The 22,131-nt window shown below is 37.0% G+C and overlaps 2 protein-coding genes across 2 annotated transcripts; both read right to left on the bottom strand.

Moving 5' to 3' along the window:
• Positions 1–4,731: 4,731 nt before the first annotated feature.
• On the bottom strand, positions 4,732–5,679 carry LOC143391432 (olfactory receptor 56A3-like). The gene has a single exon (XM_076844133.1). It carries the CDS (start codon positions 5,677–5,679, stop codon positions 4,732–4,734), a length of 948 nt encoding a protein of 315 aa, XP_076700248.1.
• A 10,283-nt stretch (positions 5,680–15,962) lies between these two features.
• LOC143391431 (olfactory receptor 52E5-like) lies at positions 15,963–16,904 on the bottom strand. Its single transcript, XM_076844132.2, has one exon. It carries the CDS (start codon positions 16,902–16,904, stop codon positions 15,963–15,965), a length of 942 nt encoding a protein of 313 aa, XP_076700247.2.
• Between the last annotated feature and the right edge of the window lie 5,227 nt (positions 16,905–22,131).

Here is a 22,131-nt window from a genome sequence, read left to right as displayed (position 1 = left end):
GCACCATAATAATTAAACTTATCCAAGATATAATGTATTGGGTTATAGTATTCCTTCTCTAGTACCAATATACCAATAAGAATACAGATTTTAAGGCCTAGTCTCTTCCTTTATATGGGCTCTGGTTCATAGGAAGGGCTCTCTGCTTCTGACCCATGTTCCCATTCTAGCATTCTGCATTGACTTTCAGTCATCTACCAAGTCTGGGCTTTGAAAGTCACCTTCTCATGATCAGAGGTACTTTATTTAGAGAAAGAGGTCCTACTACCTGTAGTCAGAATTCCTCAAGTTCCACTGACCTGACTTCTGCCTTTTGCTTCCCATGACTGTATCCTATCATCCCGCTGGGATGTCCACTACTCCTTGGACTTCCACTTATTCTAGGCTTAGACTGTATTTACTGTCCTATATGACTGACACAGATTTACTCTTTATGTGCAGATGATCAACATCCAATATGCATAATTTTAGTTCAAAAATAATTTTCACAGAAATCACATTCTTTTAAATATTTTTTGTTTTATTCATACATGACAGTAGGATGTATTTTGAAAACACACACACACACACACACACACACACACACACATATATATATATATGGCATACAACTTCCCATTCTTCTGGTTATATATGGTGTAGAATTACATTGATTGTGTATTCATATATAAACATAGGAAAGTAATGTCTGATTGATTCTACTAACTTTCCTACTCTCAATTTTGCTTTCTGTCCTTCATTTCCTTTGTCTAATCCAAAGTACTTCTATTCCCCACCCCCATATTGTGTTAGCATCTGCACATTAGAGAGAACTTTTGGCTTTTGGTTTTTGGGAATTGGCTTGCTCACTGAGTATGATAGTCTCAGTGCCATCATTTACTGGCAAATGCCTTAATTTCATTTCTCCTTATGGCTGAGTAATCTTCCATTGTGTATATAAAACACATTTTCCTTATCCATTCATCTTTTGAAGTGCATCTAGGTTGGTTTCATAGTTTAGCTATTGTAAATTGAGCTGCTCTAAGCATTCATCACGTCAATAGATTTATAGACAACAATCTCATGACTATCTCAATAGATGCAGAAAAAACACTTAAGAAAATATAGCATCCATTCATGTTCAAAACACTAGAAAAACTAGGGATAGTAGGAACAGACATCAACATTGTAAAAGCTGTTAATGCTAGACCCAAGGACAGCATCATTCTAAATGGAGAAAAATTGAAAACATTGCCTCTAAAAACTGGAACAAGAATGCCCCTTTTTCCCCTTTTCTATTCAACCTCATCCTTGAAACTAGTCAGAGCAATTAGTCATGAAAAAGAAATTAAAGGGATATGAATGTGAAAAGAAGAACTCAAAATATCATTATTTACCAATGACATGATTCTATATTTAGAAGACCCAAAAAACTCCATCAGAAAACTTCTACAACTGATAAATTCAGAAAAGTAGCAGTGTATAAAATTAACATTCATAAATCAAATGCTTTCCTATACATCAGTGATCAATCAACTGAAAGAGAAATTAGGCAAAGACCTTAAAAGATGAAAAGATCTCTTATGCTCTTGGATAAGCAGAATTAATATTATCTAAGTGGCCACACTATCAAAAGTACTATACAGACTTAATGCAATTCCCATTAAAATTCCAATAATGTTCTTCAGAGAAATATAAAAAGCACTCATGAAATTCATTTGGAAAATTAAGAGACCCAGAATAGCCGAAGCAATCCTTAGCGAAAAAATTGAAGTAGGAAGCATCACAATACCAGACATTAAATTATACTACAGAGCTATAGTAACACAAATGCCATGTATTGGCACCAAATCAGAAATGTAGATGGGTGGTGTAGAATAGAAGACACAGAGACAAACCCATATAAATAATTATCTTGTAGTAGACAGAGATCACATTCTTAATAATCACATGAAAAGTGGCCTTTTAAAAATTAGCTGTACATAATTGTGGGGTTCATTTTTATATAATCACACATGCATAGATTATAATTTGTTCCATTTAACTCTCCAGTACCTCTTCACTCTCTTTCCTTCTCCCTTGGCATCTCCACTTCTTATTCCCATAGCCTCAGCCCAGCACAAATTTATTGTTTCTATAATTTAATACTTATAGGTGTAAATAAAGGTGAAATTCACCATGGTACATTCACACATGCAAACAGCATTATTTGGTGAACTTAATTCCACAGTTCTTCCCTTTTTCCACCTCTTCCCTTATCTACACCACTGAATTTCGCTTCCATTTTCTTGCATCTTCCTTGCCCACATCCCCTCCTTATTTTCTTGGACTTACACATATGAGAGAAAATATTCAACCCTTGACTTTCTGAGTTTGGCTTATTTCTCTTAGTGTGATGTTCTCCAGTTCCTTCTATTTACTCGCAAGATGCAAGTCACCGGATGAATGAATAAAAAAAAAACGTGGCATAACTACACAATGTAGTTTTACTCAGTTATGAAGAAGAATGAAACTCCCGCAAAGTGTCCTTCTTCTGACTTTTCTGATGGAAAGAGATATTATAACATCTTTTTTTTTCTTATAGCATGTACTACTTTCTGAAGTAATTTTAAAATTTGTTTCTTTACTTAATGTCTTAAATTTCCCTTCAGAATATACATATATCTTGTTTTTTTCGTGACCCTATACTCAGCACATAGAATGTGTGACACTTATCAGGTATTGAATATGTATTGGACAAAGAAATAGCTGGTCCCCAAATTTGGCCTTCAGGGCTACTGCTGTGCTGTGGACACTTTGCAATTTTGATCAATATTTCCTTGATCACTCTCTAGTGAAATATTTCCTTAGATATCTGTCAGATGCACATAGAAGAGTGGCTAATTCCTGGCAATGTTAAAGTTATTGACAAATCAGGGCTGGGGCTGGGGCTCAGCAGTACAGCACATGCTTTGCATGTGTGAGGAAGTACTGGGTTTGATTCTCAACACCATATAAAAATAAATAAATAAAATAAAGTTACATAAAAAAGTTACTGACAAATATTATCTATGTGTTCCATTGTTCAAAGGATGAGATTTCCTATATCTGTTTCTTACTGAATGCTAGGTTATGAAGTATTCCATATATCTTATGCCTTCTCTAAAATTTTTTATTTACAATTAAAATTAGCCAGTTTCTGATATTGATATATAGAATTGTGAAAATCTTTTGAAGGCAAGATTTGTCTTAAGACATAAAAATTAGGATGCAATTATTTCTTTAACTCCTAACTTAAACAATTAATGCTTATTATAATGCTATTATTTTTTATTATTCATTGATAAAAGTAATTACAATGTACATTTTCCTGGATTTAAATGTAGTTCATTGTGAGCCTGTCTAACATACAGAAAGCTAGTAAGAAAGTCTTCTGCCATTTTAAAAATTAGTTTTCAGGCTTTATGTGACAGACATGGATCCTGAAGTTGAGTGATACTCCTGGGTTCCTCTTAGCCACAGAAGTCACCTATGGTTGTTGAAGCACCACAATGCAGAACATGGAACTCACCATCTCATATCTCAGGTTTTCTCTTTTTTGAGTCATTCCCTGAATGTATATGAACATATTTTTTATTTCTCTTAATTTTGATGAACTGTTTTGCTCTTGAACTTGCCGTCCTCCTTCCTCATCCTCCCACGTATCTGGGATAACAGGTGTGCACCGCTGTGTCTGGATTTGTACCCCGTTTTTCCCTGTCTTTTTTACGTAGGAGAAAATATTTTTTAATAATCCTAGGTCCCAGATTGTTTTATATTTTGTCTAAATACCATATGAGTTTCTCAATGATTGTCAATTGTTCTATGTATCTTTATACTTACCAAGTTTTCTAACCAAGTTCCAGGAAGAAAAAAGTTGCTTTAGGAAACTTGTGACTCATTGGTAATAGACCCTAGTATATTTAAGTGTCCTTTCTAGGGTGCTTTCTGATATTGTAACATATGAGAATGCTGCAGTAGAGTCCTGTCCACAGGTCACAAGTGGAATCACTGTGAATCCTGCATGTGAACTTCAAGCACAGACAGTGGCACAAAGACATTAAGGAGAAGGCTCTCTATGGTAATTCCTTCTAACCCAGGAAAAACTCATTACTCTGTGGGTCCTTAATTTTTATAGAAGCTTTATTCCTTTGAAGATTCTGCCAACAGAAAAGGGTCTTTGCTTGAAAAAGAGGAGGAGGGAGAAAAAGGTATTGGTCTGGTTAGAGGAAAATGAAAGAGATTATGGATTCTAACCACTGTCAATGCTGACATTTAAACTATTGTGGTCTTCAAAATTGCATTATGTAGATGGGATAACAATAGAAATCTTTATAATAGCAATTTATTATCAAGGCCACTAATATCCACAGTTTTATTTTTTAAAATATTAAATGTTTAAAGATGTAAGTTTAGTGTTAACTGGGAGTAATTTCTCTAGTATTCATCTTCTTGAGTTCTTATATTTTAGACAAAATAGAATCATAAATATTAGGGAATCATTGAAAGGTCACAAAGATGTTGGAAATTTTTTTTTCTTTTTTTTTTTTTTTGCATGTGTGTTTTGGAAGAGTTATTGGGTTTAAAGAGTAAGGAGTCAGGAACTTATTTCAGAACTAGAACTTACCTTTATTTTAAAAATCTTGTCTCTAAGTTATGGGTCTCAGCCCAATTTTCCATCAACTGATCATCAAGTCATCCTACATTAGGAAAGCAGGGAGTCAGTTGCCCTGGTTACCACCCTTTCTTCAGTAATCTCTGGATTCCTTGCTTGATCTCCTGGGTTCTCACCCCATAAACAATGGGGTTTAGGGCTGCAGGGATGACATGGTGAAGGACATTGAGCAAGACTGGGACATTAGGAGAGACATTTCTCTTGACCACATGTGTGAGGACAAAGACCAGAAGAATGGTGCTGAAGAAGAGGATGAGGATGAAGTGGGAACCACAAGTGCTGAAGGCTTTGGCCACAGCACCGTCAGCCTTGAGTTTTAGCACAGCTCGCAGTATGAGGATGTAAGAGAGGAAAATGAGGATAAGATCAGATCCCAGTAGAGTCCAGCCTGCAGCAAACTGGTAAAGGCGATTGAGGGTGACATCATCACAAGAGAGCCTGGAGACAGACATATTGGCACAGATGCAGTTCTCAATGACATTTCTCCCACAGTAATAGAGTCGTGCTGAGAGAATGGGAATGGGCAGAGATATAAAGACATTCCTGGCCACAATGAAAATGACAGCCTTGACTACAAATTGGTCAGTGATGATGGATGGGTATCTCAGTGGGTGGCAGATGGCTATATAGCGATCAAAGGCCATTACCATGAATGTACAGGATTCCATGGCTAGAAAACTATTCATGATATACATCTGAAGGAAGCAGGCAGAGAAGCTGATGAGCCTGAAATCAAACCAGAAGATGGCCAGGACCTTGGGGATGACAGTGAGGCAGAGCACAATGTCCAGCAAGGAGAGGAGGCTGAGCAGATAGTACATGGGCTCATGCAGGGAGGCCTCCAGCCAGATGGTGATCAGAAGGACAGCATTGGCCCCCATGGCCAGGAGGAAGAGGAGACTGAGGGGCAGGGACAGCCAGAGTTGCCAGCCAGGAGATGCGACAAAACAATTCAGAAGGAAGTCTGAAATTTCACTGGGGTCGGAGTCATTTTGGTGTGCCACCATATTCAGTCATGAATTTTTACAACTTTCTTTTAGTGATCTGTAAATTGAGAATAAAAATCATCTAATGACTCTAAGTACATGGAGATAAAACAACATTCATTACATGGACACAACTGGTGGCAGTATATCCAGGCCATTGTTATTTGTCTGTTTATCCATAATGCCATGCTAGTTGGGCTACTCCTATTACATTATACAGTGCAGAGGACTGAGATAATATGATTTATTATGGACTTGATTTAATCAACTTATGCTTTCAATAGAATTCTTGGGTACTTTCAGAAACTGAAGAGGAAAAAATTACTTAGGAAACACTTTGGGGACAAATGAGATTCTCAATTTGTATCTATAAATTTTTCCTGTTTTCTTTTTCATAGTCACATAAACTATCGTATCTGCAATTTAACTCTCACAGTATGCCTAGTAGAGCCTGACATAAAAGGGGCACAGATAAATGTCCCTAGTTCCCATGCAATTTGCATTATGTGATTGTAGTTGAATTTATTTTTGATTTAATTATAGATTTTTATTCATCATATACTAAAAATAAAGTTAACTTCCACTTTTCTAAGAGCTCACTTTTATTTGGTAAAATGGACCCTACCACATAATTGTACCCCCATCTACCTCTTAGATCTTCATATTTGGAGAATAGCTAATTTCTGGAAGAAACAAGTTTAAAGTGAATGAGCAATTTCACATAGTCACAAGGGAGCAATAAGTGTCATTGAACAAGTGGAAATCTGGTGATTGCAATGGTGCAGGGGTGCTAGAGCCCACCTTTCCAGCCTTCCATCCCTTTTTCATGCTCCTTTTCTATCTTGAATATAATGATCCATGTACATGTTTCTCACCCTCTGGACAGTAGTTCAATATTGCCACTATTTTCTTTTTATTTAGTCTTTCCCCTGGCATTCCATTAGGTGCCAGGTCCACAAATTAAATAAGAAACACTTTTACTGTGAAGGAGTGAAACTAAAATAACTCTTGAGGCTGATGGGTAATAATGAGAACAACCAATAGGAACAATGATAATTATATGTGCAAGAGCGATGGCTAACTCTGACCTGAGGGATAGGCTTGAGAAAAAAAAATTGTACATAAATTTGTTAAGGAGATCCCAAAAGAGTGTTGTACCTTAGCAAAAGTATCAGTCAGGCCTTACAAATCATATAGTCCTTTGTACTTAAATATGTTTACTGGGACAGAAATCTCTATTAAGTTGTTATTTTGTGGATTTAGAAGCTCTTTTTCATTGAGAATTTAAGAATTGTCCTGTTTCTTTTTCATTAGGCTCACCAATATAACATAAAATTATATAATTATTTTTGGAACCCTTACTATTTCCTGTGAAGTGTGTTCAAATATTCTAGAACTTTATAGCATTTAATCATCAATATCTAGTAAAATATATCTTATTATCAAATATATCTTATAAATAAGGAACTGAGAGCTCAAGATCCAGATTGGTAGGCAACCATGCTGTACTGTTCTAATCTGTGTAAAGCCCACTTTACACAGAAGATTGGATACAATTAATTTCTAGAACCCATTTAGGCCTCGCAAATAATTCCATGAAAATGTGCTTGCCCATCAATCTTATAAAAAATGAAATATACTTTACTCGTGATGTAACTAACCATTTAGAAAATGGAATCTTTTAAAGAAGGAATAGTTTGGGGTAGAGGTAGGGTGACAAAGACGTTGTAATTATACCATAGACCCCAAACTGTGTGATATTGACACATTGGTAGAGGCATACCTTTTTTAAGAGATTCAAATAGTACATTTGTCCAGTTATGTATTTCTTTTTCCCCAAATGCCATTCCAATCCTGTCAGCTGGCTCATCTCAGATTCTTTTCATTTGGGAGACTTTTAGTGATACTGGCTGCTCTACGTGGAGGGAGGATGGACATTCCTTTCCTGGTCTCCCCATTTCACCTCTGCTTCCCCAAGAAAGTCTGACAGATGTAGCTTTCCTGCCTGATACTTAGAAAATCTCCCAAGTCTTTTTGTCTTGCTAATAATAGAGTATATTAGCAATGACTTTGGCAAGTCCAAAATCAATTTTAAACAAAGTGTTTCATTTGTGACACACAATGAAGTAGGTCGGGTAAGTTGACTACTTTAGCCGTCTGTCTTTCACTGTGCAAGTTCAGATTCAGTGATATTATGCCTTTTCTATGGTTTAACTGATAGTATTCAAATGTGTAAGAAATAGAAGTTCAAGTCAAATGGAAGGACTGGGAATTCAGCCATATTTGTGGAGAAGCCTAGGGGAAGAAATATGTGTTTTTTTTTTTTTTTTTTGTCCCTTAATTATTTTTACCCTAGCATGGCATTTCTGAGGGCAATATAAGAACTATAAGATTATTTTGTCTCCCATTCATTTTCTTCTCCTTTCTATGAACATTTCTGCATGTTCTTCACTCATAAGTCATCTAAAAAGCTCTGAATGACTTACTCAGCCCTAGAAGCAAAGCACTTGTCCTTTTGCCTCCCCTCCTCTTTTAATCTTGTTTGCAATCTGGATTGGTAGGCAACCATGCTGTACTATTCTAATCCTAATCCCACTTTACACATAAGGTTGGATACAATTAATTTCCAGAACCCCTTTAGGCCTTGCAAATAATTCCATGAAAATATGCTTGCCCATCAATCTTATAAAAAATGAAATATATTTTACCCGTGATGTCACTAATCATTTGCGAGAGACCGAACTGGTGATAAGGACTAAGAGCTTGTGTTTTCTGTTTCCAGCCAGAGACAGCATGAGGAATCCAAGGAAGCTGAAAGTCTAAAATCAAATCAAAGTATTTGAAGCCCAAGCCCTTCCCCAGGCTGCATGACAGGCCCACAGCATGGCACCAGGGAAGCCTTATTTTAAGCAGTGGAAAGGTTGTTGGAGGGATCACCTAGTTGGATAAAACTCAGGCATGGAAGGCATCTCTACACATGTAGTTCCAGCTACTATTGAGTGTAGATAGAGATAGGTAGCTCCTTGCTTTTCTGGGTACAATTTTCTGAATTTGGGAGTAAGAGCTTTTACCAATTGATTGGGTTGTGCTGAAATTTGCTCAACTACTACTTTCTTACTGCCACCCAGCTGTGGTCTTTGTCCCCTGCCTCTGAAGTTACATACACCAAATGTAATTTCTACCCAATGATCAAAGATTTTTAGAGGCAGATTCTTTGTCTTACAACCCCTAAATTTCTATATTTGTAGCTGAAATCTCCAAATTTTCTTAACTGGGTTCCAGATGATGCACTTCCTAGTTCTTCTACCTGCTATTAATCTCCTTTGGACAAAGGAGCTTTTATATTTTATATTTCTGGTGCTACAAAGTGCCCAGAGGAGGACAAAGAGAGAAGTTCCAAAAGTATAGACTCCCCCACTTGTGCCTCCTTACCTGATGAGGAGATGGTCTATATTTCTTGCTTTTCAGACTACTTCAGCAGTACTGACTCAGGAAAGAAAAACAGATTGAGATAGGTGTCTTGTCTTCTGGTTAAACTCAGTACAGCATCCTGTGCTAAGATTCACTTACAGAAGAGATGAAGCATGGGGTCAGGTTCACAGGAATTGAGGCTCTGGTTGGTTCCAGCGGTATCTGCAGAATATTATACTCTAGATGCTCAGGGACACTTCCTTTTTTGAACTTCTCAATTTGCCTTCCCCTGGGCCTAAAAGGTCCTCCTAGGTTAGGCAGGTGGATGAAAAAAAAGTGATTTTCTTTCTTTCTGAATGCTTTCCTGGTAATTTAGCCCAATACTGTGCAACAGGTGGTCTCCTGGGTACAAAGTTTACTTACTCATCTATGGATTTTCATGCTCATTTACATGTGCACATTCAACATCTTTTGCATATTCCAAAAACTCCTTCAGAAGTTCTGTGGGCTTCTGGCACATGCTTATTAGATATGTACAGCCTATTCAATTGAATGAATGAAAGTTAACTCCTCATGGCATTTGTCATGGAACTTTAAAAATGCCATAAAAATTATAGTGTATGCTGCAAATTATACAGCAGGAATCTTTCAATTTAATGAAACAAATCCAACTTTTTTTCTTTATGCAGTAATAATCTACCCTTGATGCCATCAATCTACATTTTCATCTTTGGCAGTTTTCCTTGTCTTCTGAATGTCTTCTATGACTCTACTTAATGTTTTTGAGTGCATGGGATTCAGTTTTAATGATTGAATGTTTTTGTTTTCTAATTTGCTAATTTTGATCGATTAATTTCCTTCCTCATCCTATTTGTGGTTGTATTTTCTACTTATATTCATTTCTAGAAACTTTTTATTGTATATCACATATTTTGGATTTTGCTTAGATACTAAATTTAATTTAGTTTTAATTCTGCAAATATTCTTAATCTTTTCTCTGAATGCATGTAACTTACTTGGAAACAATTTGACCTTTTTGGACTCTGTTAGCATAACCAGAACAAATTTTGGTCTAGAACTAGTTTTGATTTACAACTGAAGAAAGATTTTTTTGAGTATTCTGACTGAAGCCTCATGAATTATGTTTTTGTTTTCCTTTTCTGGCTTGTAGAATGGCTATTCTTTAGGCTGATGTGAGAGCTGGACACTCTCTTTTTTAATCCTTAGGGTACTGTAGTTTCTCCCCTTACCTCATGTAGCTTCCTCATTTGTTACACTTATCACTGGATGATCCTTTGCAGATTGTGACCATTCTCTCTGTGTGCAGTTCTTTCTTCGCCAGAACTCTGCCCTGTTAACTGTAGCTTTATTCTTCTTTATATACTTCCAACTAGACCTCTTCAATTCAGGGACTCCACTGAATTACACCTGGGGACCATCCCTCTTCCCTCACAGTAGCCTGGGAACTGGGTCGAGGCAGCAAACTGGAGCAACTGCCTCACTTGTTTCCCATACTGCAGGGTTCCTGTTCTCACTTGCATGATGTCTGGTGTATTAGAACCATTACTTAATATATCTCACTCAGTTTTGATTGCTCTTTTTTTCTAGTTATTAATGTGAATTCAGTTCCTTTTACTCTATCTTGGCCAGAAGCTGAAGTTTATGGGAATTTTAAACTTTACCTTTTATCACCACTTGTTGTGGTTGACCTAAAAAGATGATCTCACAAAGTAGCAAGCCAGTCAGGATGCCATATCTTGTGTGATTTCATTATCTTGAATCTGGAAATGGGTTCATTGAAACTGGTTCAGTGAGTGGAATCCCTGCTCTGACACCAGCCTTCTGCTCTGTTCATATACTTCCAAGACAATCTGGTTCTATACCATTGAACCTCCTTCAGAGAAAAATGGACTATGGTTTGGGCATCCAAAGATCCTCCTTCCTTCTGCTTCTGCTGTTTCTGGGGTGAGGTGGGGATCAGGAGTTTACAGTGAACATCTATTCCATTTCATCCTCATGTCCTTTCCTCTCTATCTTTTGCCTTTTTTAATCCTCTTTATCCTAGTTGCTTAATTTCTCCCAGTCACATTCTTTCACCTTCTTCAGTTTCTTCAGTTTTCCCACATTTTTTAAAAACAAGGTGTTAGGGAGAGTCTGAGTTGATCACCTTGCACCATGTAACCCTGAGTTACATTCTAGGACCCCAGGGCATCTACTGTAGATGGAGTGCCCAATATGGCTTCTTTACTTATAGCTCTGGCTCCTGGGTTGGAATGGCTCAAACACAGCAGAATGGCTAGGCATAGTCCTTTTTCTGAGCCTTCACCATATTGCTAACTTGGCCTCCCTCATAGCAGAGTTGCCTCAGGGTAGTTGGACAATTTTCTCGCCAAGGGCTCTTCTCTACTTGCTTTCAAACCTGATCCTCAGCCTTCAACCACAAGCTTTCCAAGTTGCAAGCCCAGCTTTCATCATACCACAACCCCTGTTCTAGGCAGGTGTCTAACATCATAGTGGTGACTTGATGCCTTCATATCCCCATTTGCCAGACTCTGTCAGGCAAAAATGTTCCTGAATCTGACTCAATATTCTTAACTTGTCGTAATTTACTCCATTACTTCCTGCAGGTAAAATATATGGCTGAACTTGTGGTAATGATTTCTTTTTTTCTGACTAGTCCCCTTCCTTGTAACCAAGGATTCAAGTGTAGAATTTGGGCAGGACAGAATTTTGCTTCCATGTCTGCCACTTGACAAGTTGCATAAATTATTAAAATATTATATTTCTAATTTGTTTATTTACTGGAAGAAATAAATGTGAGCATGTTTGTAAAGCCCTTAGAGGTTCTTGTTGGTGGTTCAATGCTGTTGTGTTATCATTATGATTATTATTACTAAACCCTAAAAATAGGCTTCTCAGTATGTTTTTGGGGAAAATGCTAATGAGCAATAAGTAAATGTTTGCTGCTACTCAACTTGGAGCCCATTATTCAAAATTGTCCGTGAATTTTAATCTCAAATCAGTGCCCAGTCTTTGGGGCACATGTACTATAATTGTTGGTTTTGTGTTAATTTTATAAAAAATAATTTCCTTGGCTCAGAGCATCTTAAAAAATTGTTGCCTATGGGCCTCTATAGCCTAGGCTCATTTTCTGTGGACTATTGTCTAGATCTTGAAATCATCCTCTAATTCCCCTCAAAGTCAACTCTGCACATATTGTGTAGCTAACTTTTAAAGTCAGACATTCCACAGTCTGTCCGGCTCTTTTCATTTGCTTTTGAAATAAGGATAAACTTAATTTTAAACAATTTGCATACAAATCAAAATCACAATGAAATATTATCCCACTCCAGTTAGAATGACTTATAAAAAATAAAAAGTAAAAAAGTCAGTCAAGAATGCAGAGGAGAAAAATCTGATAACTCATTTGATGGGACCATACATTAGTAGAGACATTATAGGAAACAGTATGGAAGTTCCTCAGAAAATTACCACAGGATACAGCAATTTCAACACTGGGTACATATCCAAAGGTGAGGAAATTTGTATGTTGAAGAGATATTTGCACTCATATGTTTATTGCAGTAGGATTCACAATATCCAAGGTACGAATAAACCGAAATGTTTATTGGTGAGTGGATGGACAGAGCAAAGGTGGTGTAAATACACAAAGGAATGTTATTCAGCCATTAAAATCATGACATCCTGTCATTGGCACCAAATTGAGGACATTCATTAAATGAAATAAACCAGGTGCAGAAGACAAATACCGTATACTCTTCCTTAAATGCGAAGATAAAATCATTGACCTAATAGAAACAGAGAGTAGAATAGTGGTTAGCAGAGTCTGGGAAGGGTGGAGGATAGGGGGAGATAGAGGATAGTTTACAATTGGACACCTGTAGCTTTTAATTAAAAAGTAGAAAGTATAATGTCTAATGATCTCTAGCACAGTAAGTAACTATGGCTGACAACATTTAATAGTATATTTCAAAATAGCTAGTAGAGAAGGTATTGAATGTTTCCAACACAAAGAAATGATAAATAAGATTTTGGATATATCAGTGTGATCTGATCATTAGAAAATCTACACATGTGTTAAAATATCACACTGTACTCCAAAAATATCTTTAATTGTAAAGTGATAATGAATTAAAAAGCTAATTAAAATGTATGCAAGCAAATTGATGTCAAATTTATAATTTTATCTATTTTTATATGTGGGGTTAATCTATGTATCTGTTTCTCTTGAAAAACTTCTCTGTATTTACGTTCTTCTGTTTTTTTTTTCTTGTTTATTTTCTGATTTTGCCATAAGGATAATGTTAATTTTTGAAATGGAATTTGCAAGTTTTTGAATTTTTTAGTTCTGTTAATATAGTATAGGAAACTCAATAATGTATGAATATTCCATGATGAAATCCACTATTCACTTGTTGATTGATTGTATGTCCTCCTCTGAGAAGTGTCTGTTCAGTTCCTTGGCCCATTTGTTGATTGGATTATTTGTTATCTTATTGTTTAGTTTTTTGAGTTCTTTGTATATTCTGGCAAGGATGTGGGGAAAAGGGTACACTTGTACATTGCTGGTGGAACTGCAAATTGGTGCGGCCAATTTGGAAAGCAGTATGGAGATTCCTGGGAAAGCTGGGAATGGAACCACCATTTGACCCAGCTATTGCCCTTCTCGGACTATTCCCTGAGGACCTTAAAAGAGCATATTATAGGTATACTGCCACATTAATGATCATAGCAGCACAATTCACAATAGCTAGACTGTGGAACCAACCTAGATGCCCTTCAATAGATGAATGGATAAAAAAAAATGTGGCATTTATACACAATGGAGTATTACTCATTACTAAAAAATGACAAAATCGTGGAATTTGCAGGGAAATGGATGGCATTAGAGCAGATTATGCTAAGTGAAGCTAGCCAATCCCTAAAAACCAAATGCCAAATGTCTTCTTTGATATAAGGAGAGCAACTAAGAACAGAGCAGGGAGGAAGAGCATGAGGAAAAGATTAACATTAAACAGAGACGAGTGGTGGGAGGGAAAGGGAGAGAGAAGGGAAAATGTATGGAAATGCAAGGAGACCCTCATTGTTACACAAAATTACATATAAGAGGTTGTGAGGGGAAAGGGGGGGGAACAAGGGAGAGAATTGAACAACAGCAGATGAGGTAGAGAGGGAAGATGGGAGGGGAGGGGAGGGGAAATAGTAGGGGATAGGAAAGGTAGCAGAATACAACAGTCACTAATATGGCATTATGTAAAAATGTGGATATGTAACCGATGTGATTCTGCAATCTGTATTTGGGGTAAAAATGGGAGTTCATAACCCATTTGAATCTAATGTATGAAATATGATATGTCAAGAGCTATGTAATGTTTTGAACAACCAATAAAAAAAAGAAACCCACTATTCAGTGTAATTCATATGTAACAATAAAAGAATTTTTAAAAAAGCTATATTGGCTTGACATTTATTTGGAAGACAATCTGAAATGACTCTTTTGTCATCTTCATTTTTTGTTATGTTATCATTTTAGTCTTTTGAGCTCTTCTTTCTGGTATTTCAAACTTTCTATTTAGAAAATTAAGGGCTAAGGATGAATGCTTGCCTGAAGTATAGGAAGTCCTGGGTTGGATCCCCAGCACTGGGGGAAAAAAAACAGATTTCCTGACCATTTCTTTCTTTGTGTCTTTGTTTCATTTCTTCAAATTTTGCTTTCTCCTCTTTCAGTTTACATCACTGTCACCTTAGCCCATTCTCTGTGTTTTTCTGCTCAATGTACCCCGAGTTTCAACCAGGGTCTTATTTCCAATTAGAAGTCAGTTTCATGTTTTTGCAGCTCCTAGAATACCCAACAAATCAATGCTCTTATTTAGCTTCCACACCCTAGTGAGAATAACTTTATGCTCTTGCAGTAGCCACCATTGCAGTCTCTCTCAAAGCTCATCTCAAGGAGGACTGTGAGGCAAAGGTTTTCTCTGATCCCTCAAGCCCAGATAGAGGCCATTAAACTAGTCAGGGCTTCAGTCCTCCTGACTGAGAGTGTCTCTGAAGGTAAGGGCTGAGAGGACTACAAAGAGGACCAATTGCGGGACTAGGGACTGTGCACTGGATCTGGATTTAGTAAGCTAAATCTAGAAGCAATGCCAGAAGGCACAACAACACTACCTTAGTATGTACCCTTTTTTCCCAAATCTTTTAATGTTTTACAAGCTGTGAAGATTTTCACTACAGTATTTTCAAGTTCCTAGTACTTAATTAATATTATTTTATAACATTTTATGGACAGGGATATTGATGTTCAAAGAGTTTTCACTGTGATTCTCTGGTCAAACTTCTAGACAAGTCCAGAACCTGAATGTGTATGTATAATTTAAGACTGTCAGTTAATTTCTCTGGCCACTGTATTCTGGTTGGTTTACAAGAAATCCCACATCATTTTTCTGCTCATAAACTTGACCTTGTGAATGTGAATGGAGAGAATCTCCAGGTGGGAGGAAGTTGTTCAAGGTACTTGTTGCTGCAACAAGTTTTTGCAAAACTTCTTACTCCCTTCAGGAATTTTGAGATACCTGTAGGGTTAAACATGAATATTGTTTTGTACTCTTCATGGATGATAGTAGAGAGATTGTTGTGGAATCTCTATGCTATGACTTTTGATGGGTGTACTGGAGTTTTGGGCAATGGAGGAACACATAATGTGATTAGCTTGTGTGGGAATGTCAGAGGAGTTAAACAGAAATGTTCCTGCTATTTATGAGCTCATTATTGACTTACTGGGGAAGTTTAACAAAAATATTTTCAGTTTCTACTTCTGGTATGATCTCATTATTTCCTGATTGGACTACTGTGGAAGATACTCCTGGGGATAAATGTCAATGGCTTTTAGGATGAAGCATCATTAGTACTCGCTCTCGTATCTGTTTTGTCCTGACCCCATAGATAACAGGGTTAAGGGCAGGGGGAACAACCACATACAGATTTGCCAAAAGTATGTGGATATAGTGAGGGACATTGTGGCCAAAGCGATGTGTTATGAAGGAAAAGAGGGCTGGCAGGTAGAAGGCCAACATGACACAGACATGGGAGCCACAGGTGCTGAGTGCCTTCATCCGGGTATTCCAGGATGGGAGATGGAAGACTGCTTGGAGAATTTGAATATAGGAAAATCCAATCACTGAAAGGTCAATGAATCCCACTGAGAAAGCAATGAAGCCATAAATAACATTGACCCTAACGCTGGCACAAGCTAACTTTGCCAAACCCATGTGTTCACAGTAGGTATGGGGGATAATCCTGACACCACAGAAAGGCAATCTCAGGATAAGAAATATGAAAGGAGTCATAAACACCAAATTCCTAACTATAATGACTATGCCCAGAATGGCTATCACCTTGTTGGTGAGGATCATGGTGTATCTTAGGGGGTTGCAGATGGCAATATAGCGATCTATGGCCATGACTGTCAGCACCACAGATTCCAGGCCAGTGCATATGTGGATGGTGTACATCTGTGTGATGCAGGCACCAAACACAATCTCTCTGAGATTGAACCAGAAAATGCCTAGCATCTTGGGGATGGTGGCTGTGGACAAGCCCAGATCAGTGCAGGCCAACATGGCCAGAAAGTAAAACATTGGTTGATGGAGGCTGCGTTCAGTCTGAATCACAAACAAGATAATGATGTTGCCCAGCAGGGCTATCAGATATACTGCAAAGAAAGGAAAGCCGATCCACATGTGCACATCTTCCAACCCTGGGATACCTATCAGAAGAAAGGAGGAAGGGTGGAACTGTGTGCTGTTGATCTGAAGCATGTTGGTGGGAATTGGTTATAGGCACATTTCTGACAGGAGTTTTCTTGCTTCCAGTGACAGACCCTGACTTCTGTCATAGCATGTTGCCTATTTCTTGGAGAAATGGGATGTCCATTCTTTAATTCCATAACACAGCAGAGGAGACCTAGAGAGGGAATATCAGGGACAGTTAACAGATACATTTGCTTTGAAATATTCACCTCATCTGTAGAAAATCCATGTGTAAAATTTGTAAATATAATAATAATCCTGAACTTTCCATCTCTTTTGTCCCTTCAGTCTCTAAGGAAGAAACTGCATATGGTATTAAATTAGCAAATACTCACTGTTGATTATAATTACTAATGAGGATGTAAAGAATAACTGAGATTTTGTGTGTGTGTGTGTGTGTGTGTGTGTGTGTGTAAAATATCATCAGATTGTGATACAGTGTTTGTGGGGGAGATGATAACCCAACCTGTCTGGTGGTTTGAGCAATGATATTTTCTTGTAAAGTGTTTCTGAGAAATTAAGAAGAGGCTTTCTGGGAAAAAAATCCAGAAAAAGTGGAGGATTGGATAATTGTTACTTAGATCTGAACTTGAGATGGAATTACAAAATTTAGATGCAACTGGAGGTTATTATATCATTTCAAGAAACCAATGTTCCTTCCTAGAACTAAAAAATTGTATCCCTCACCTCATTATGTTCCTTAGCTGAACAGAAAACACTGGATTCACCCAGATAGTTTTCAGAGCCTTTTATAATTTATTCTTTTTCATGCCATGTTATGTAAATGGACAATCCTTTCATAGTACCAGGGAAGTGGCAGTGGCAATGTCTGTGTCTTTTTTAAAGTGAGAGCAAGATCAAGGCTAAATACTTGCCTCAACCTGAGAACAGTCTAGTTTATATTAATTCTGTAGCAAGTTTCTGATATAGTGATGGGAAATAATAAGTCTAAGTTGGCTGCAGTCTAGTTTACTATAATAATTGAAGATGTCTGGTGCCTTGTGTTCTACTTATGTTGTAATTTCCCCTATGGCATGGAGGCAAGCTGTAAAATGATGTGGTGCTTAGGTGCACATGAGTCTAGGTAGGACATTATTAGAAATTTGACAATGTATGTTTTGTGATTGGGTTATAGGTGGGATTCGGATAGAGACTGGGCTAGTTGTACCTAGAAAGTGACATATCTTTAGACATTCCACGTATAGTTATTATGTCCCATTGGCTAAGTTTTGGAAAGTTCTATTTATATCCATGTTCAACTTTTTGTTTTTCTACCTATTTTCATTTTTACTGTTATGAAACATCTGACCATCTTTGTTCTTTTGAGCTATTTCCACATTGTCCTATGTGGTTTTTCAGTCTTCATACTTCCTTCAATATAACGCTTCTAGAAAGACCAACCACATGTTTAATTTATCTCTGCTAATTATAAAGATTAAATAAAAATAGAGTTATGCATCCCAATAATATTAGTTATCTCAATGAAGAAGCTGCAGAAAGAATTTAGCAGGAAAAAACTTAAAGACTAAAGCTAAATAATTTTTCCTTATCTGCAAAATAAGAATGAATAAGGAATACCTAAAATTGTCTGCATTAGGAACACAATGGTAAAAACCAGCAAAGGCATCAACATTTAAATTTCATTTTATACTTTCACAGCTTTCTATGACTTTAAATTCATGTCCTCTTCTGTAATATGCTACATTCAATCAAATCATTGTTCTTTTTAACCTTTAGGTTATACTTATTACAAGAACTATATTTTCTAAAGATATTAGCTTTGGAAAAAGGAAATTGAGATAGAGAATGGATAGTAGGGGTAAGGGAAAAGAACGAAATGAATCTGACCTAACTTTCCAATATACCCATATGAATATATTACAGTGAATTTTACCATTATGCCACAAGATACTAATAAAAAGAATGTAGATAAATGGAAAGATCAGTAGGGTAGAGGAAAGGGAACAGGGGAGGGTGGAGGCAGAGGGCAAGGGTAAGTACTGGCCACTGAATTGGAGCAAACTGTATTCCATGCATTTATAATTCTGTCAAAATAAATCCTAATGTTATGTGTAAGTAGGAACCTATTAGATAACTAAAAAGAAAAAAATTAGCATTGGAAAATTATATTGTTTCCTTAATGTTTTAAACTATCTTTGGTGTTAGTATTTACCTACTAACACTGTCACAGTGAATTAACTCCCAATAACCTCAGTAACATTTTCATAGTTAAACTCGGCAAATGAAAAATTTCTAGTAATTCTCTTATCAATGAAAAAATATTTCTAGGTTTAACGTCTAAAGTAGCCTTTCTCCTCTGTTGGATGTTGAAATAGTTTTTTTCTTTTTAAATCAAATTCATTGCAGAAGCAAGTGAAATCTTCATCTTCTGGGGTTGCAAACTATGGCCCCGGGCTTCATCAGCTGCTTACAAAATAACTTCCACAGATGTAACATCTTATCTAATAAAGGTCATTTCAACTTGATCATCTCCTCTCTGAAACCATTCGTCTTCCTTTTTCCTCAACCCTACTTAATGGTGTGATACACACATTGTCCCATGAAAGAAACCCTGGAGACATCCTCAGTACTTTCCTCTTCTCTACATTCCCTTACTCTTCAGTTCTAAACACTCATCTCTTCATTCAAGTCCACTTAAATACTAGATAATCACTGGGTACACAGTATCAATGCTCAAGTAGCTAGACATACTTGTCCTGCTCTTATGGGTCAAATAGGTTAGTGAGGAGGACCAACACTGATCAGATCATTTAAGTGGCAACTGGATTACAAAGAGGAGTTGCTGTACACTAGGGGCTTAACTAATCTGGTCATTACTTTTGGGGGATGATTTCTTGAGGAGCTTTGGCTAAATTGACAGCAGAAGGATGAGAATGAAGAGTGATAAAAAAAAAATTCTCGTTTATGGAAAAGAATAGGAAAAGATTTGAGTGGTGAGGAATGACAAGGCAAAGATGAAGGAATGGAAGGTCAGAGTGAACCTGGCTGAAAAAAAAGGCACAGAATCGATGAGATGAGAGTTGGTAGAAAACCAGAATGTAGGCTCTTGTGGTTAATCCAAGAAGTTTTATCTTATCTTAGGAACAATGAAAAAGAATGTAAGCTTTAAGCTTCAGTGTAACATGATTCAACTGCAATTCAAAACCATAATCTGCTTGCACTGTCAAAAGTGTATTAAAGTCAGCATGCGTACATGTAGCCAAATCAGTTACAAGTTTATCACTGACATCGGATTAAAGATGACATTATGTTGCACCCTGCTGCTAGTGATGGAGGTTGTCCGGAGCAGGTCAATTTAAAAATAATTTAGTAGGCTTAATCTTCAGAAACTACTATTCAATCAGTTTTTCTTTCTCTTACTGATACTGAGATAACAGGATATCTTTTACCACAACTCCCCCCTAATTCATTTCTTTTCACCAAAATTACTTCATATTTTTCATTTTTGAAAAGCATCTAATTGATCAACATATTAACCTTAATTATTAATGAGATTAATCATTGAGATTGGGAAGCAGTGATTCACATGCTATGAGAAGGGAGAAGGGAGCAGAACTCTGTGTGGGGCTAAGGGAAAGGGTTTGAGGATATGTATAGATACATGCTCAAAAATTTGTATATGTATATATATATCTTCTATATTTATATGTATATATATTTTATAAATCCCGTTGACTCCTTGTGACAGCACTTAGAATGAGTGGATGGGGGTTGATGTTAATTTCACAGGTATTTATTTATTATATTGTTTTTAATATGCAATACAGCTCATGTGTCAACGTCCTAAAACCTTATAAATTGTGACATGCTCTAGCTGCTTCTAGTCAGTTAAGTCTCCCACCTTCTATATTCAGAATTATCTGCAAACTTAACCACTACTACCATTTTCTGACCCCATCAGGTATATTACAGAAGTTCCCATAAGAGAAACGTTTATAGCATGCTGTGGCAGGTGCTGCACCAAATGCAGGTGTACACCAGCCATTTAATCAAAGTCCTCAAATTCATGGGGCTTAAATCCTAGCATTGCAATATTTTGCTTCCTGGTCTCAAAGAAGATTTCTGCGGTCATTAGAATCCACTTATCTATTAATATTCTTTCTAAAATTTCTTTGATATTCTAAATATATGACAAATTCAGAATATTTAATAAGCTTAACAGCAGCAGAATAAAATAAAATAAAATAAAGTTCTACTATGTCACTACTTCTTTGCAAACTGCAGCCATCATTGTGCCCTCTACTAATGCAATAATTTTCACCTTTTATATACTTTGTACTTTTTTCTGTTTAATATGCACTTTCATGCATGTTGTCTAAGGTTTTCTCCACCATAACTTTCTGAGGCCTCTCTCTTCCTTTCCCTTTCTGAACCTCTCTTCCCCTTTCAGATATTCAATTCCCCAGTTCAGCTATGTTGAACTCTTCCTAGTGACTGGCTTCCATCCTCAGAGGCAGAATATTTAATAAACTCTCTACCCAGGGTTAAAGGCTTCCCATCCCACAACCCATCTATTCTCCATTTTTTAATAAGCTATAAATCTTCTCCTCCTGGAATGACTGACTACTAAGAGCTTCTCTTCTGAGTGACAAAATGAAAGGATTTAGAGAAAGAAAAACATCAGTCATGACAACTGGCAGATTACAATGAGTGTTCTCATATAACTGCATCTGTTCATATGTTTGTGTCTACACATATGCTCCTGCATTTGTTAAAACTGGATTGCTTGTTTGTCACTGTGCATGTTTTGCTGTGTGCTTCTGTATAGTGTCTGCCTTGTGGCAACTGATCCAGATTATTCTCAACATGACTCCTCTCTCTCTTTCTGCAGACCTTAGAAATGGCCCTCTACAGAAGCACTGGCTGATTCACTGGGGCTCTACCAACCCTGGGATCACTTTGGTTACTGTCACTGGAGCCCTCTTTCAACAAAACCAGGGTAGCTGACTCACCTACTTCTGCCCAGCATCTGAGAAGTCATTCCTCAAAGACTGAATGCCACAGACTGCAAACTAAATGTGACTGAGTTTTAACAAGCTAGGACCAAGAAATTTGACAGCCACTCTAGTCTCCTGGGAAAAGCCTTCACAAGCAGGTGGTGTCTCTGGACCTGGGATAGAGGGTTTTCATATCCCCGAGGACAGAGCTCTGTTTTCTAGTCAGAGACTTCTGGTTCCCAGTCACTTTCTATCTGTGCAACCTCTAGTGAATATTC

The sequence above is a fragment of the Callospermophilus lateralis genome, chromosome 2, assembly GCF_048772815.1.
Source record: "Callospermophilus lateralis isolate mCalLat2 chromosome 2, mCalLat2.hap1, whole genome shotgun sequence".
In the NCBI taxonomy this organism is placed as follows: Eukaryota; Metazoa; Chordata; class Mammalia; order Rodentia; family Sciuridae; genus Callospermophilus; species Callospermophilus lateralis.
This window is presented reverse-complemented; position numbering and strand designations above follow the sequence as displayed.